Here is an 18,278-nt window from a genome sequence, read left to right as displayed (position 1 = left end):
TCCTGAATCTTTAGAGACTACTGGCACTGTTTCCTTACCAGTTACAATGTCCCAGGCGTTTTTCTCCATCAGGACAAATTTCATATCTGCTGCCCATGACACATAATTTGTGCCATTTAATTTCTCAATAGTTATCTGGGGATTTGCCATTATTTCGACAGAAAGTCGGAAGACAATATCAATGAGCACTAATAATCTAATATTTATCATCAGTATGCTCTTGTCGAAAAAAAATCTTCTATACGGCCCCCCCATCGAAAATTATCACAGACGTCAAAAACATCATTTCCATCTCCAGTCCTACTGAAAATATAGGCTATCGAAAACAGAGTCCAGGTGGCCCATAACCTTTTAATGAGCAAGAGAATGCTCAAGACTAATAATCTCTAAATGCAATAACCTAATTAAATGTATGACTAGAAATGCATGATTAAAAAATAGTTGAAGACAACTTAAAAATAAAAACCAAATTTATTTGGTCATTTAGTAAAGTTAGTTAAATAAAATTAAAAACATTTGAAACAACGCGAACTAGAGCTGAGCTATATCAATCTATTATATATCTATTAAAAAGAACCCGCATCGTTGCATAAAAGCAAACGAACGCTCAAGTCAACCTGCCAGAGAGAAAACACCGAAGAAGTCTCCTTTCTACTCGAAACATTTCCTTTTATCGTAAGTGAACTCATTTGCATGCGGACGCCAAATCACCTGATACACGCCAGCATAGCACCTGGCCAATGAGCATCAGGCACGTGCCGATCTGTTACGATGCATCACCGATTACGTGAAGGTCGTGACGTCATAGATCGGCGACTGCACGTGCGAGATACGTCATCAGGCGTCCGCATTAGAAGAAAGAAAAACATCGTTGAAAATTTCTCAATGATTAGGCAAGTGACTGATATTATGGTGGGATAAGTGGTGAGATGAATTCGTTAATTATTATATAAGGGGCGCTAGGCCAACAATTATTAGTCTATGGTTTCACCTCATTTTGAGGTCTTAAACATACGGCGGAAAACCACGGCCATCCAAGGACGCCGGGCACTGATGCTTCAGCATCGCCATCGTTGAAGAAAGCAGAGAGCCGCAAAAAGCACGACCAAGCGGACTGGGAGCTGCAAGCAGAGTGAAGTGGAGTGGAAAAAATGAATTGGCGAATGAGCGATCAGATTCGGGTACGCGGCGATGCGCGGGAACCAATGAGTGCGTTTGGCGCCCAAACAACGAAGGAAAAGGACGCTACCACCATTTTAATGGCAGACAAAAAGATGAAAAAAATCGGATCCATGACTGAAAAAATGACAAAAAGCTAGACGATTGGAAAAATGAATAAATCACATAGTTGATATCATAAAGTGAACGAAATTTAAAGGGGAACGCAGGGAAAAGGTGGAATGCCCAAGAAAATAAAAAAGAACGAAATGGGGGGGGGGGGAAACGATTAAAATGACAAAAAAATGGGAAAAAAATAAATGGGTAAAAAGAATGTGATATGTATTATCACAATGTTATGCTTTTCTACCACCGTTTTTCATATTTTTCACACTAAAAAAGATATTTTTATTAATGATATCATCCCACAGTTAGGTTCATATAGATTGTAATTGAATAAAAAATTTCACCACATTTAGAGAAGGAATGGTCAATAACTCTTTGAGCTAGAATACCCACCAGTTGAAAAAAGTTGTTTCGAGAAAAATGAGTTTGAAAAATATACTGCTGTGAACGTTTTCGAATCTCCACCGTCACTTCAAGAGCTCATAGCATGGGAACTAATAGGAAATCTTCACTGAAATTTGGGCATCATATTCTTGAATAGCTTTACTAACACTTTATGACATTTAAAAAAAAGTGGATTTTTTGACCTGTCTAAACTGGTTTCCCCCCTTAATATCCGCAAAAAGTGAATAAATAATATAAAATAGAATAAGCCTTAGGAGGAAGGAGGACCTGAATAGAAGTTTAGGTCCTGTTCCAAAGTCAGCCCAGGGATACCTAGGATACCCCTAGAACAGTATTGATAATAAACATCAAATCAATGTTAATTAACGTACTCTTCTCTGTTTAACTCAGTGAAACTTAAATTGTATTTTATTTACAATAACTTCAAGCTTCAGCTTACAGTTGAATTTTCTGATATTTTTAATACTAATTTGTATTTTATGATCATTTTTAGTATTGCATGTCATTTTTAGATTATTCATAAACAAATTTAATTTTTTTTTCAATAATAAAAATATTATTATTATAGCGTTCTAAATACAAGAAAGAAATTCTGTCCAGTTTAGAGATGCTGAAGAAAAATAGTTCAAACGAATCATTACAAAATGTTCGAATTCCAGAGAAAATTGTTGAGCTTTCTAAAGAAATTCCACAGTTCATGCCCATTTCTGTAGGTAAAAAATGTATTATTGTGTATGTTGTATGTTTCTTATCATGAATGATATTTGCATGTGAATTATTTTTGTTTATTTATTTATTTTACATTATTTTACACTGTATTATAGGGTGACATTCTCAAATGTAAATCTTCATGCGAAACATCGTTTTTGTATTTAAGATTGGAATGAACATTTTAAAAATATCGAAAATTGCGGAACTCAGTTTTATTTAAAGCAAATGTACGAATGTGTTAATATTTGAATTGAAATTACTTTCTTCTTTTGCAGGATACAAATTTTTCATATGCTGGAGGATGTTTGGTACATTCATATTCTGATGATTCCCCCGTTCTTTTGCATCCGAGTGGGAAACGTTTGAATAAGTTATGTATGTGATATTTGACATTCATTAAATGATGAATTGAATACATAAACAAATCTAGCATTCTTCAAGGCAAATTTTCTATGAAAATTGCTTCACCTGTTTCAAAATTCTTCCTTCCTACATTCAAAATGTTTTTTTCTGTATTTTTCTCATAACTCCAAAACACATGTATACAACTTTCATGTGTAAATTCATGCTCAACGTTGTTAGGTTAGTTAGTTTATTCAGCTTGGCAAAATACCATTTGCAGTAAAATGTGTGCTTTGTTTCTGCATAAATATGTAGTTGTTGAAATATCTATAATCGCACTGAAATTGGTTAAAGCAAACTTAGACCAATATTGTTTTGCTATTGGTCAAAGCTTAGTTGAAGCTCTCTCACAGGTCCTACATTTTCTTAAGTTAATCCTTTTCTTTTGTCTATATTTTATTTATTTATCTTTCATTGGCTGGTTTACATTACATGCATCTTAATTGGTTAAATTACTAATCCTGAACTAAACTATAAATAATCTCTGTGCTTACTCTGTTTTTGTTCTTTGGTTAATACGTATTTCATATATTGTCATTGCTTGTGTAGTTACTGTTTCTTCAACATTAATAATTGTGTTTTCGATCCACGGCATGATAATCATTTAATATTCTCAACAGTAGTTAATTTAGTTTATTAACTACATATTTAAACATCATTCTTTCTTTTAAAAGCTAGCTTGGCATTCAATTCTTATGAAATAATAACACAAGGAAAGCCTGTTTACCTGGAATTGGGAAAATTTTAGTTTTTACTCCTTGAAATAAATATCCACTTTTTAAAAACATCTTTTTGAGATATATCTTTAATTTTGAACTTTGAAAAGCAAGGAACAAGGTCCTTTTACTTTCAGAAGTGAGGGAGCAGTTGCCATTTGCATAAGCTTCATATTTAGCTTGATCTATTTTTTTGTAGTGTTTTTCTTCCTAATTGGTACTTTCAGACTTAAATGATGTATGTGGTATAAAAAAGACTACAGTCGACGCTCGATATAACGACCATCTCCGTCCCAGAGAAAAAGGTCTTTATAACGAGTGGTCGTTATAAGAAGTATAATTTTAAAAAATATACACAGTCATCCTGCATGCCCTGTTGTTCCATTAAAAAAATGGTACTTTTTCAAACATTCCAGTTAAATGCCCAAATTATTTTTATCATAGGAATTTTTAGAAAAATCGTGTGCAAAATACTATGACAGGATATTAAAGAACTTTTAAAGTAGAAAATATCGGGAGGAAAATGTTACACACTTACAAATCTGCTACCACTACACTTTCTGAAGATAAAACCAGAAACAGACGTTTGTCTTTTTAGCAGACGTGATTTTTGCAAAACATTATTTTCCGTTTCAGATATAGGTGATAAATTGTGTGTGTATGTTTTTTTTTTTGCTTTTCAAAGAAACATTTAAAAGTCCTTCGAGAACCCCAAATCTTAAAAACCACTATAGATTCAAACACCAAACTACCAACACGTCTGTCAACTCCCTTTTCTTAGGAATCTGGAAATTTCTCGATTTTTCCACCCATTATTTTTTTTGTGCTAGTTGTGGTGAATGGTAATCTCCCCCCCCCTCTCAAAGTTGGATTTGACATACATTGAAAACTTCAGGCAGATGTCCGTAAACAATAAATCAATGTCATTTCAAGCTACAAATTTGTTTTATTGGAAAGAACACCAGAAATAGCATCCGCTGAATTCGGTCGTTGTATTGGATTAGACGATACAGAACGGTCGTTACAACGAAGGCAAATTAACGTGGAGTCCATAGGAACAAAGTTGGGACTTTTACCACCGGTTGTTCTAATGGGACGGTCTTTATAATGTGTGGTCGTTATAATGAGCGTGGACTGTATTTATTTTTTTTCCACTGAAAACAATTGTACTTTCCTCGTAAGAGCTCACTCTTAATATGATGTGTATTAACAAAAAATAAAGCATTTTTATGAATTTTTAAACAAATAATTTTTAAAATTATATCAAACTGATTTAAAAAAATCTATCAGAAACCCTATTGTAGTCATAAATTATCAGCACTTTTACCAATATGAAATTGTTATCAGACCTATTGAATAGTAACATAGTGTTAAGTCATTAATTAAGGCACTCATTATAAGTTAAAGCCTATTTTGTCGGAAAAGTTCAGGTTCTTCTTCTTCATCAGCACAACAGCCTGGTGCAGGCCAAGGCTTTCTCCGTCTGCTTCCTCCAGGCGGTACGACACGTTGCCAGGTTTCTCCACCTGTTCACTCCCAAAATTTTTAGGTCCTTCTCAACACTATCCAGTCACTTGTTGCTGGTCTTTTAGCTTTTTTAACCGGGTCCAGATCTGCACGCCAAAATACGTGCCCCAGCCATCTGATTCTATTGGCTTTAATTACTCTTAAGATGTTGGGTTGTCTGTATTTATGGTATACTTCAAAGTTATATAAACTTCTCCAAGCATCATTTTCTTTTACTGCTCCAAAAATTGACCGAAGGATCTTTCTTTCAAGAATGAGAAGTCTGTTTTCCTCTGTTTTATTGATTGCCCATGTCTCACTACCGTATAAAATGATCGGTCTTATGAGGGTTTTGTGTAGGTTTATTTTTGTATTAATGGAAAGGAGCTTAGATTTTAATTGGCTCTTTAAGCCAAAGTAGCATCTATTTGCCATCAAAATTCGATTTCCGATTTCAACTTTAAACTCATTCTTACTGGTAATAAGCGTACCCAAGTATTTAAACTGGGTGACTCCTTCAAAAGTATAGTTTCCAATATTAAGCGGCTGCACATCAGGTTCAAAGTTCATGTTGTGTTTTCGTTGATGGCATAATTAATGTGAATTTAATAAACAGGGGAAAAGTAACTTTTGAAGTAATTTTGCTTTCGGTTTTGATTTCAGTGTGAAAAAAGTCCTTCCCTCCCCCCTCCAAGCCTAGTGGTAGCATTATCAATTGATATTCAGTTTCAGTTTAAAATATTTTAGCATGTTTTTCCCTTCCTTTTCCAAATCTATCCTTTGCATTAGTCTGAAAAGGACTTTTCCTGTCCTTTGCAATAGTCTGAAAAGGACTGACTTTTCTTTAATCTATTAGAGTTATGCCTTAACCTTCATAACAAAAACTTATTGTTGAAAATTATTCTATGACCTCATCAGCAATGCCTGGAACTCCATAGTTTTGCTGCATATTTTTTGTCTTTTTTTTTTTTTGCAAAAATAAATTTAAGATGAAATACGTTATCTTTAATGAATGTGAAGATTTTTTTTTATCCGCTTTGGTGAGCAATTTTTACAAGTTATCAAAAAATTATTAACATTTCTAATGCATTAATAGCCAATTATTATATCAATTAACAAATGCTAAAAATTATATTTGATCTTTCCTTACTTTAGCTATCATTCCATTAGAAGAAAATGGTACAGCTGAAAAAAGATTTAATCCTAAAGTTTGTAGTCAGCACTTTGTCAAACTGAGGGGAGAAACCATTCTACAAATTTCATCTGCTTCAAATGGTAAGTGCTCAAAATTGTTTAATTTAATAAATAGTTTCCTTTTGCAGGACAGTAAAAACTTGATTAACCTAAGTGATTGGGACTGAACCTCCTTTGGTGAATCAATAGTTCCAAATAAAAGAAAGCACTTAAAAATAGCTATCGGGAGACTACAGAAATTTTACCTCTGGGGTTAAATATATGCATGCAGTGGAGTTATGACCAAGGATGGATACAAGGGAGGAGCAATGGGGGCGATCACCCCCTCCTTAAGTCGAGAAACGGGAACTTGCTTTGAGTACATTTTCGTTATTAAAGTTTCAAAAATGCAATTTAAAATAATATTCCATAGTGTTAGAAAGAAGAGAGCCCTTCCCCAGAATTCTTCCTGAATTGAGGTTTTGAAAATGCAATCGTAGACCATCTCTTATTACTCTAGGGAAGGGACCGGAACTTTCTACAGGATGTTTTTCGAAATTGAAGTTCTAAAATCTCAATTTTAGACATTCTTAGAGGATATTATGGATAGGTTCAAAGGCTCACCCTGGATACTTTTTGAAAGAAACAGAACTGTAGGGCACCTGACCTTTGATTACAGAAGGATAAGAAATGGGGTTCAGTACACTCCTTCAAAAGTTTTTAGAAATATAAGCTGCAAAGAGTAAAGATAAAAAAACAATTGCCCCCTCCTTCAACATTTTCTAGATCTGCCCTTGGTTATGACTTATGCAAGGGATGCATTCCAAGACACCTTGTGCAAGTCAAAATTCTGGGTTGTGAGAAAAGCTATGTGTATGACTTTTTAATAATAATTTTAGGCACTTAAGCCCATTCAACTTAACCATTCCTTGGCTATATATTACTGTTGTCTACATAAAGAACCAAATATATACTGTGTAACAAATAAAAAACTGCATTTTTCAAAATAAATACTGTTATGATGCCAGGACACAAATTGAACCCTCCTTCACAAAATTTAAAATTAGGCATTCAAAAAATTTCATTTGTAAAAATAGTTTTTTCATCACTTTTAAGTTCAATCAATTCTTCTGAAGGCAAAACATCAGTAAGAAAACCTCCAGCTTCCAAATCATTCCGAGTGTAGTCTTTTAGGCAGAAGGTATGTGGTAGCTAAATATGCTAAATGCGATATGACAGGATTTTTTCCACAAAAAATACACTAAAGAAAAATACCACAAAAGATAATTTTTATTCTTTTCACACTAAGAAAAATATTCACAAAAATTTCTTTTTTTTCTACAAAATTCGGATATAAAAATTGAAACCTGCATCGACTCCTAGATGCATCAAATCTTTGATTGGAAGAAACTTTCTCTTTCTACCTTCACTAGCTTTAGATGAAACAACCGTCTTAGGTGCCATTATACAGAGCTTTTCCCTGGATTTAAAAAAAGGGCAGGGTGCTACTTTTTTAAAAAAGGCACATTTTTGAGAAAAGGGCATTTTTTCGAAACTAAAAGGCATGTTATTGCTTCAAAGCATTAGTGGATATAGTCGTAAGATATATACTGTTATTCCTGGGTTCAAATGTCTTCAACAATAAAAACTTCGAAACATTCATGAATTACTTCCTTGGACATTTGAATTGTTTATAATCATTTTAAAAAAATTATGATAACTAATTTTTTTAGCTGTTACTAGCTATAAATGAAAAGACTTTTAAATCCAAAAGTAATAATTGTTCTTGGAGTTAACCACCACCATAAGGAAACAAACACTAATAAACAGCACCAGTATGAAAGCACTTTGTATTTATTTTCAATCGTTAAATCATTTATTTTCAATTGAAATGTCCAAAATCATGCACATTTGGCCTTTACATGCTGAATTTTTTGTATTTTTGTCATATTTTTGAGTTTCTTTGATGCCACGTGTCGCCCGAAATATTGGCGTTTTGCTGTTAATCTGCAGCAATCTTTTAGCACCTGCTTTCAGTTTTCGATATTTCTTATTTTTTTCTGTAGTACATAATATGAAGAAGATTGAGCAAAAATACAAACGTATTTTTTGGACCAAAAAATGCTCGGGGTGCATATAATGCATAATAATAAAACAAAACCTATTATCCACAAATTATCCGCTAAAACAACTGTTTCAGCAAATAATCACGATTTAGATTTTTTAGACTGAAAAAAAATTAAAACAAAAATTAAATTCTCAGCACAAAAAGAAAAAAAAATTAAAAAAAAAACGATGCAGATTTTGGGTGTTGGCGGAATTTAGGTCGGTGGGTTTGTGGCGCTTCACTGCACCTGCTTAATTCTAATTCAAAAAATAAAAGTACTGTTGAAAACATGAATTTGAATGAAGGATTATCAAATGCAGGGCTAACTTAACATTTATCTGGCTGGAAGAGAAGAGTTGGAATTATCCTAAAACACATGTCAATTGGACAAAGAAACACTTCCCTTGTCATGAAGCGATAAGGAGGAAGGATGACAGCCAGTATTCTTCACCGGAAACTAGTGTGAAAAAACCCCCCATTATTGAATAAAAGGGGATGCAAACCGTGAAGCAAGGAGTAAGGAAGTGGTTCTGGGAATTCAACAGTGGCTTATCAGTAGTGTTCCGAAAGTGAAAGGTCATTGGAAGAACATTGTTTAGTCTCTACAATGCCCAGGCCACTTTTTATCCCTTGTGGTAACTGATAATGGAAGGCATGCTTTTCTAATAGTCAGCTCAATGGCAATCCAAGTTGGGAGGATGTGGGAGTGGTGCGGACGTTCCCTATTTTCACAAAGAAAAAAGTCATTGTAGGAAAACAAGGGGAGGGGACACTGGCTCCCTTCCTTTTCCTAGTAAAAATCTTAAATCCAAAGCGTGGGACGCCGTTTTACTGATAAAATGGCAAGTTGGGCACATTTTAAGATTCAAAGGGCATGTTGGGTGTGGCGTCCTCCCGCCCAAGCCTGGGGGTGGGTCTGATTATATTTAGTTAACTTTCACATTTAGAATGGGAAATATGAAATTGTTATTCAAACTCACTTTCAAAATAGGAAGAATATGAAGTTGTTATTCATACTTCAAAGCGAGGTTTAAACTGGTATGGTGTGAGAATTTCCTCCTCCAGTGCTGCTTAAAGGGATAAAAATTCATTCATGAAGTTGAAACTTACCTATCCCTCGCACTTTGTTGTCAAAAAAGAATCTCAAATTGCACTGAAGGGTTTGTGTTAGCTCTGACGTACACTACTCGTGAAAGACTTGTGTTATAAACACTTCGTGTGAGCCAAATTGGGTTGTAGCTCCAGTCCGTTCTATTTACTAAAAAACTACTAAATGAGGTATTTTTTGTTTCATTACCAATATTCTAAACAATGTATATACATATTTTAATGTCTATACAAGTCAGAAAGTGCAATGTGGATTTAATAAGATGTTTAATAGTGAACTTAAATCTTTATTGGGTGTTTAACAATGCAGTAAGCTTTGTTTTCCTCCCTTTAATTTTAAACATAGCTGCATATTTAAAAAAAATATTTACTAAAAGAATTGCAGTTGCAGATTTGATTGTTTTCAAATTTAATAGCATTTAAAAACTAAAACCATTTTCTGTGTTTTCCAAAAATTAAAAAAAACAGTAGGAGCACTAGAAATGGCGTATAGTTCTTAGGTGCTTGGAATGGCAACCTCTGGTGACCTGAAACTGATTGTGTGCTCTTACTAAAAATAAATAATACAATTCGAACAAGCAAAGGTCTCTTTTTTGAGGCTCCTGTTAAAAGAGTTACAGATGATGGATGTTCTACTGTATTTTCTTTTTTCCATATTATATTGAGACAATAAAATGAGCATTTAAATTCAATAAAATTATGTTGTTGAAAATCTCAATTATTTAACTTCGCTAATGTTTTTTTTTTCAAGTAATAATCACTGATTTTAATTCCGTTATTGATTTGATGAATATCATATGATGTTATTCACACAAAGTGTAAAATGCAAAGAATATTAATAAACTCATTCAATGCGTACATAATTTAAAATATTTTTTATTAGTCTTCCAATCAATGAATCTAGTTCATAAAGTTCGAAATCTACTTCACATGTGTATGAACACAAATGTATTAAGTGCAGGGTGAATTGGTAAACAGCCAGAAATTTTTTAAGAAAATATCATGTGCATAATTTCTAGATTTTTTTTTTATACTAGTTTTCAAGTTGATTAAGCACTTAAAATCAAGTTGAAAAATGATATAGATTACAGAAGAAAGTTTTTCTTATAGCTTCTTTAGCGTGCACTTTGGAGGAATTAAATTTTTTTGGTGTATATGTGTGATGTATTAAAAACTGTTAATTGACTATCTTTTCTCTTTATTTTTTAGGCATATGCTATGTTCGACAAAAGGAATCCATCCATTTCATAAATTTTATGAATTTAAATGAGATTCAAACAGACACCATGAAAGGAGTTGGAGCTGTAAATATAGCAGCAAGGTATGCAGAAAAAACTTAATTAAAAAAAAAAGTTCGAGGTTTTAGTAGTTATGTATTTTTAAAAATTATATTGTTAATAACTGTACATGCTTTACTTCTGTTTCTGTTTTTTATAAAATTGCAGCTATTTCACACTTCAAGGTTATAAAATAAATTGCTTTTACATTGAAGTTATAATTTATAACTTGGCCAAAATTAGACTTTTTTTCTTTCTGTCCAATTTTCCCATAAAGGAAAGGATCCCTGTAAATAATTTGAATTTGGTGCGCTCATTACATTTTAGTTTTTAAAAATGAACAATAAGTCATCTTGTAGTGGTCTTGTAGTAACTATTTTTTTTTTGGTATCTTTATAAGTAGTTATTCTTCAATGAATGAGAGAAGAAAGGAAATTTTCATTTGAACTTAAATTCTAGCTTATTTTAAAAACCTAAATGGTCACCAAAGTTAAATTGCAGTCACTTTATTTCTCTAGATCAAACTATTTATACATGGTAACAAAATTTTGATAAGTTATAAGTATTTCAAATTGCAACTAATTACTGAATTGTCAAATTACATTAGAAAGGACATTGAAAATGATTTCTTGCCATGTTTATAAGACTTTCACCAACACATTGGTGAAGATTTATACAAAATTATCATTATGTTAAAGCTTTTTTTCCTTTTAATGTTCTAAACGTCTTTTTAATTTTAAATTAGGTTTCATTATTATTGCAAGTGAATATCAAATGTAACATATAAGTTTAAGCCAATGTATTGTTTTTGCTAAAAATATCATATTATTTCTTTTTAGTCCATACAATCCATTGGAGCTCCTTTCATTATTTCCAGATGGAAAACTGAAGTTGAAAAACATTGAAACAAGGTAAGCATTAGTTATTTAGTTTGGAAAAGCATTTTAATTCTTTAATTTTTTAGTTTTAAGAAAGTAATAGTTCCATGATCGATGGAATTATGGTTATCTTCTCGTAAACATTTTTTTTAGGGTTGCACGGATATATCTTCTTGTTATACAGTAAGACCTGAATTAAACAAAAAGCTCATGACCCAGAAAAATACTCTCTAAAACTGAATTAAATTTGATTTTTCCCGAAATTGATATCCACTGTGCACTACTTCCAATATCATAATCAGTATCCTCAGTCATTTCCTCTTTTAAATAAAATGATTAATATTTTATGCATTATTCTTAGTTTCCAAATTTTCATTATTAGTTAAATCTATACTATCTTTTCATAGCCTATACGCAATCATTTTCTTTTTTGGTTTTTGAGACAGTTAGTAATCTCTGCTCGTTATGTTCTAGATTTTTCATAATATGAGTCAGTGAGAAGCAAAGGGATGTAAGTGGAAAAATTAAAAATTTGGAGATAACCAGTACAAATGGTAGGTGAACCTCTCCTCTGCCTTGGGGCAAGAGATGGTACTAGTATACCTGGTAGTTGCTGCTATAGAGCATGATTTGGAAAAAAAATTCAATGAAAGCCTACCTAGGATGTTATCTTTAAACACGTTTTACTCAAAACTTGAAAATGTCCATTTACATCCCTTTGCTTCTCACTGCCTCATATGCATTTAAAGTGGGATTTTTCATTATACTTGGTACACATTATAGAGGCAACATTCATCTACTCAATATTTGTTGCCCCAAGCTGGATCCAGGGCGTGTACCTCTATTTAACACTTGAGGATAGCAAAAAAATGCATTTTTGGGACTTCATTTTCGAACAGTTATTGGGAGGAAAGTTTCGACTGTTCCTCTCCTTTTCTATTTGAGAGCTCATATCTTAATGATTTGATTTCCATGTTAGAGAAGCTAAAGTGTGTTTTGGAAGAAAAAAAAATAATGAAACATATTTAAGAAAATCAATTAACATTTATTAGTTCTAATTTTACAAAACTGGTTTGGAAAATTTAACGTAAAAATAGCACTGCAAAGACATGCAGAATCCTACACCAACTCCAGCACTAATGCAGTAACAAGGGGGAAAATGTTCAAAACTAGAAGTCTTATACACAGGTCGCTCTACTTGATCCTAGAGTTACATTTTTACAGATAGATTTCTTGAAACACAGAGGCCTTGTTTCAAATAGATTCCTTGAAGCACAGCAAAAGAACTTGTAGACCAGAATGGGGCTGGCAAGCCCATCAATAACAAGACGTCATCTTCTACTACCCCAAAGTAGGCACACCAAGATTCTGGGTCACAAGAACCCACCACAGGCTCCCAAGGTCAAGAACCACCCAGCAGAAGAAGAGCAAGTGAAGACAAGTGGCGGTTCCACTGGGTTGGTGACTAGCTGATGTCATCGATACTTATTTGCATGTTTTAGTTGGATGTATCAGTCGTAACTCTTGAAGAAGACACAAAGTTTTCTTTCTGGCAGCACCTTGCTTGATAACTCAACCCAGGGTTCTTGGTTCACTGTGAGATTAACTGCCAACCTATGTTTATATTTTTGGTTTAATTTCATGCACGTGTCTGGCAAAGGTGGATACAGACAACTATTTTAGAGAGTCATAGTGAAGAAATAAACCCCCCTCCAATATAAAGGAACCTACGGTTATAGGTACAAAAAATTTCTGAAGCTGCTTGGATGTCAATAAAAAGATCGGCCAGGAATAAGGCACCTAATAGGGAACAAATGTTACTAATTAATGAAGCAAAGTAGCAAAAAAAGCAGTAGCAATGAAGCAAAGTAGTATTTCAAAAAAAATTCTTTAAAAAAATCAGTGAATTGAAAAGATTACTGAAGTCATTTACATTTTATTCATAAAGTGTTTGAGCACAATGTGGATGAATATTATTATCAGCAGTTTATGGGGAGAAGGTGATGACCCCATGACCCTCCCCTTGTATCTGCACCTGTTATCTGGAATCACTCCAAACTTAAAAGCATTGGGATGATTTTTTTTTTAAATTTAATCGTGCCACTTTTAGAGATGGAGATAAGTTAAGTACTTTTAAAAATAAATCCTAAACTACCAGAGCAGCAAGAACTCAATTTAGAAAAAAAAATAATTTTTTGACATTACAACACCATTAGCTAGATCTGCCCTTATTGCCTTCACCTGTTTTTTTTTTCTCATCAAACTTAATTGTCGAGTTAAATGCCCGACACCAAAGAGTGACACAGCTGTTGCCAGCTGGGGAATGAGAGTATATGTGTAAACATAAGGAAGAGATCGCAATAATATAGTGTGCCTATGTTCTATAATGCTCTTGTATATTGGAGGGGGGGTAGAGGGGGTTACTGCAATATTGGTGCATACAGACATTGATTTTTACTTCATTTGTATACATATTTATCTTTATTTGCAACTTATCTGTTTATTTGCATTTTTTGTAGGAAAGTTACTAATGTCTCAAAAATAGTCTGTGATGAAGCTCTGATGGAATACCCAAGAGGATGTAGTTTTGGCTCTCAACCATTTTCATTTCTAAGCCTTAGCAATCATCAATTGTTGTTATACGACTTGAGATTAAAGGTACACTAATAATATGAATTTGAATCTCGATTTTTATGCCATAAGTTATATTTTTACTGTCATAGATTTTTAAAAAATGTCATTTTTTCGACTTCTTTTGTCAAATGTATAGTGAATGTTTAATTTTTTCCTTCTTTCTGTACTTAAACACTAATTGCATTCAATGATGTTCTTCTTAAGCAATTTGCTGTTCAACCTTACTTACCCGAAAAAGGCAAAAAAGAAATGATCTCACATTTGCTGTTTTGCAGATGTGCGTGTGTGACTTTTAATTTATTGTAAAAATCTCCAGTTCTTTTTTCTTATGCATCTAAAAATTGTTTTTGTAGTCCTTGTAAATATGTTATTTTTTATTGCAATATTAAACATATTTTATTTTTTAAAAGCAGTTGAACTCTGTTAATAGGAAATGTCAAAAATCCACAAATTTGTTGCTATTAGCTGTTATTCGTAACAACCCTGAATGAGTAATACTGTGAAAAAAGGAAGAAATGCTTACCTATATTTAAAAAACATTACTACTAATACACACATTGTAATTCAACATTCAGAAAAAAATCACTTATTTTTTAGAAATGAATGTTTTTTGGAAAATACTGAAAAAGAAAAATGATAATCAACAATCGCGGAATAGGTTGTAATCCACAATGGAAGATGCACAGTTTTATCTCCGAGTAAATTGAAATGGCCATAGGTAAACAAATGGACGGCTTTATTTTCTGTGTAAAATATTTAATACTTTCTTCTACACAATAGGACTTCTACTACCAAACAAAATGATGAATAATTTCTAAAAAAGAAAATTATAGTATTAAACTACGAACATTTTAAGTAAAGAGGTCAAAAATGTTTGCTCATGTTAGCCAAGACTTTCAATTTAATGTCGTATTATAGGCGAAATTTTTAATGTAATTAGATAGCAAACTAAACTTAGAACAATTTTTGTTTTAGCCGTGATTTCGTATTAAACAAGATCCCTATTAAGAGAGTTCAACTATATATCAATTCAATGCTCATACCATATAACCTCTGACTCCACAAATTCAACTATTCTCTACTGTTGCATCAATTGTATATTTATTCATAGTATTTATAGCAAGAAAAGTCAAGAAACATAATCTAGGCACATAAAGCAATTCTTTAAACTATATTGTAATGTATATGAATTAAGAGGAAAAAGGATGCAAGACAATTTTGTACAATTTTTACTTACATCATCATAAAATTGTTTTCACTTCATTCTACTTCATGCGAAAGTGGTGTAGGTCAAGGTTCAACCATTTGCTGATGGTGGTCTGCCACAGTGGACCATACCTGTAAGGCAAAAAGGAGGATTTTAAAATTTATTAAAACTCACTATTCCCTTGTATACAGCAAAGAATATAATCAGAATCTTTTGCAAGTCTTGAGTATGATTTCTTTATATCAACCACGTTTTGAAAATGTTGCAGTCGTTCCATGTCCGAAAGATCTGAACCATATTCTGCCAATCAGCACTAGCAGCAGATTGCCACATCCAATTGGAGACTTTCCACAGCAGGGATTAAAACCACAAGTTACTAGGTTGTCCCAAAAGTTCATAAACACTTTCTAAAAATGAAATTTTTACCATTTTGGATTTTTTTTTTTTTTTTGTTATTACTTGGCAAGTAAAATTTTAATTTTTCGCAAACATGTACAAACTTTCGAGACATCCCTAGTGTCATAATCAGTAATTTGTGTAGTTGTGCTCAAACCAGGTCGGGATCAGATACTGGGTTAGACTTTTATGCAAAATGCTACTGCAAGCTTAACAAAATTTAAAGGATAATTATCTGGTCTGTCATGTTATAACTATTTCACATTTTGTAGAATCTACGTAGGTCAGTCAGAAAGTTAGTTGCACTTCTTCATAAATCAGTTCTGTCTAAGACAATTTTGATGAAATTCTGTGGCGATATTTCAGACATGTACCTTTATCGAGAGACGTAGCGGCTTCCCCAAGACAAGTTTAGTTTTTCTGATGATCAGACGCAAACATGTCTTGACAGCTGCAAGTAGCATCCAAATGGGAAATGCATGCAATGATCCAATTTTGTGGGCAAAAAGGAGCAACTGCACTGAAATTTATAGGCAGTAGCATGAAGTGTATGGTAAAAATGCAATGTCACGCTAAGCTATCGTGAAATTGTGCAACATGTTTGAGAATGGACGTACAGACATTGACGACGCTGAGCGTGAGGGATGGCCTAGTTTCGGTAGGGAAGTGTGGCATCACCTTCCCTAGCTACCTTAACCTTTCACCTCCTGACTTCGATGTTTTTTGTCCCAGAAGACAAGAACTTTCAAAGCGATGATACCATTTGGATGACCGAGTGAAAGCTGCATCCCAACTATGGTTATCGGACATTGGACGGGTTTTTTTTTGCAGAAGGCATCGAAAAACTTGTACCACGCCTTGACAAATGCTTAAATAATGGAGGTGGTTACAGTAAAAAGTAGATTTTGAATGGAACTTTAAAATAACAATAAAGTTATTGTAAAATTTCAATCCTTTTTTTGTTTTCTCAGGGTGGCGACAGATCAGGGAGATCAGGAAAAAGTCAGGGAACTTTATTAATCAGGGAAGTATCAGGGAATTTTGAAAAAATAACAAAAAATCAGGGAAAATTGATTTTATGAAGGAAAAAAAAAATTTTTTTTTTTTGCTTTACAAAATTAAGTACTTTAACTCCCTACGCATTTTCCGCCAATTATCTGTTCAAAAAAAGGTAAAATTAATGAGGTGCGATTATACACTGCCGCATATTTGTGCATATTTTTTCCTCAACGTCAAAATATTGAATCTTACTTATTAACCACAGGATGAACTTCCTAAGATTGCTTCTGTGTCTGTTAGGTTGTTTATTTTACCTAGCTTGAAATTTCCTTTCACGCTTTCAGTGAAAAAGAATAAACATAAAATAAACAACCATACAGGCAAAGACGAAGCCTTCATTAATGCCTTTGCTCCTTTGCCTTTATTCCATTGTCTCGAAGTAATTAGCGTACTGTAATCAGGATCTCAAGAAGAAATCTTTGGGTTTTGAATTAATACTGATAAAAGCTTAAAATTTATTATTTCTTTGCATTTTTAATTTAATTGCTAAAATTGAACTTTCAACTAAAAAAAACTTTGTTTTTTGCTGTTATACTATTTGTTGTCACCGCAGATTATAAAGGTTTTCTTTTCTTCAGACTTAAGCGATTCTTTTATTTTATAACCAAGTTCCATTCTTCTTTTATATATTTTAAAATCAACTAATTGCTTTTTTTTCTGTTTTTTTTCTTGCATTTCAAAGTTGTTTGTTACAAAAGCAATCCAAGATTTTTTTTCGTTACATACTGAAATCATTTGAAATAGAGTTAACTTATGTACTTAAGTAAATATCTTTATTTTTTTATTGTTAAAATGCTGTATTCATTCATTAAAACTTATGTTCTTGATTAGAGAAAAGCTTCCTATGAATGGATGTCAAATGGTTTCATCTGTTTTGCATAATTATGTCAATTAGTTATATAAGAATAAGTACATTACTTCTATTCTTTCACTATTATTTGTTATTCTTGCAACAATTATTATACTGTTTGAAAATTTAGTTCAAAATAATTTCAATTACTTTTTAGTTCTATCATAAATACACACATATGTTTTTAAGAGTGATTTTAATAGTTTCTTAAAATTCTTATGCTAAGTGGTTTCTGGAAGTAAAATATTTTTTTTTCTATAATCTTTCCATGTAGAAAAATTTAATGTACTGTCTTGTAGGTTTTTTTTTTCCAAAAAAATTGACTTGGTATGTGTTTTTTTTTTTTAACAATTTTATTTAAAAAGTAGCATTTTTTAAAAATATATCTTTAGTTCAACAACTTTACACAACTTAAAACGTTTAAAATACTGCATTTTATACAAACATACAATGGATTTCAAGTAGAGCAAAGAAAGAAAACCATTATCATTGGTAACATAAATCAGGGAAATTTGGTGAATTTAATCATTGAAAAGTCAGGGAACTTTTTTTCACAGTTCCTGTCG

At 32.5% G+C, this 18,278-nt stretch overlaps 1 protein-coding gene across 1 annotated transcript in view; it reads left to right on the top strand.

The window, feature by feature from the left end:
* The window catches only part of LOC129223979 (uncharacterized), a 52,173-nt gene that overhangs the window by 13,358 nt on the left and 20,537 nt on the right, over window positions 1–18,278 (top strand). Inside the window, exons 3-8 of the mRNA XM_054858370.1 lie at window positions 2,258–2,398; window positions 2,676–2,775; window positions 6,180–6,299; window positions 10,621–10,732; window positions 11,528–11,599; window positions 14,086–14,224. Of these exons, the coding sequence (XP_054714345.1) occupies window positions 2,258–2,398; window positions 2,676–2,775; window positions 6,180–6,299; window positions 10,621–10,732; window positions 11,528–11,599; window positions 14,086–14,224 (684 nt within the window). The remainder of the gene's footprint in view (window positions 1–2,257; window positions 2,399–2,675; window positions 2,776–6,179; window positions 6,300–10,620; window positions 10,733–11,527; window positions 11,600–14,085; window positions 14,225–18,278) is intronic.

Source organism: Uloborus diversus, chromosome 6, assembly GCF_026930045.1.
Source record: "Uloborus diversus isolate 005 chromosome 6, Udiv.v.3.1, whole genome shotgun sequence".
In the NCBI taxonomy this organism is placed as follows: Eukaryota; Metazoa; Arthropoda; class Arachnida; order Araneae; family Uloboridae; genus Uloborus; species Uloborus diversus.
The sequence above is the reverse complement of the archived record's forward strand: the minus strand, read 5'-3'. Positions and strand labels throughout refer to the sequence as shown.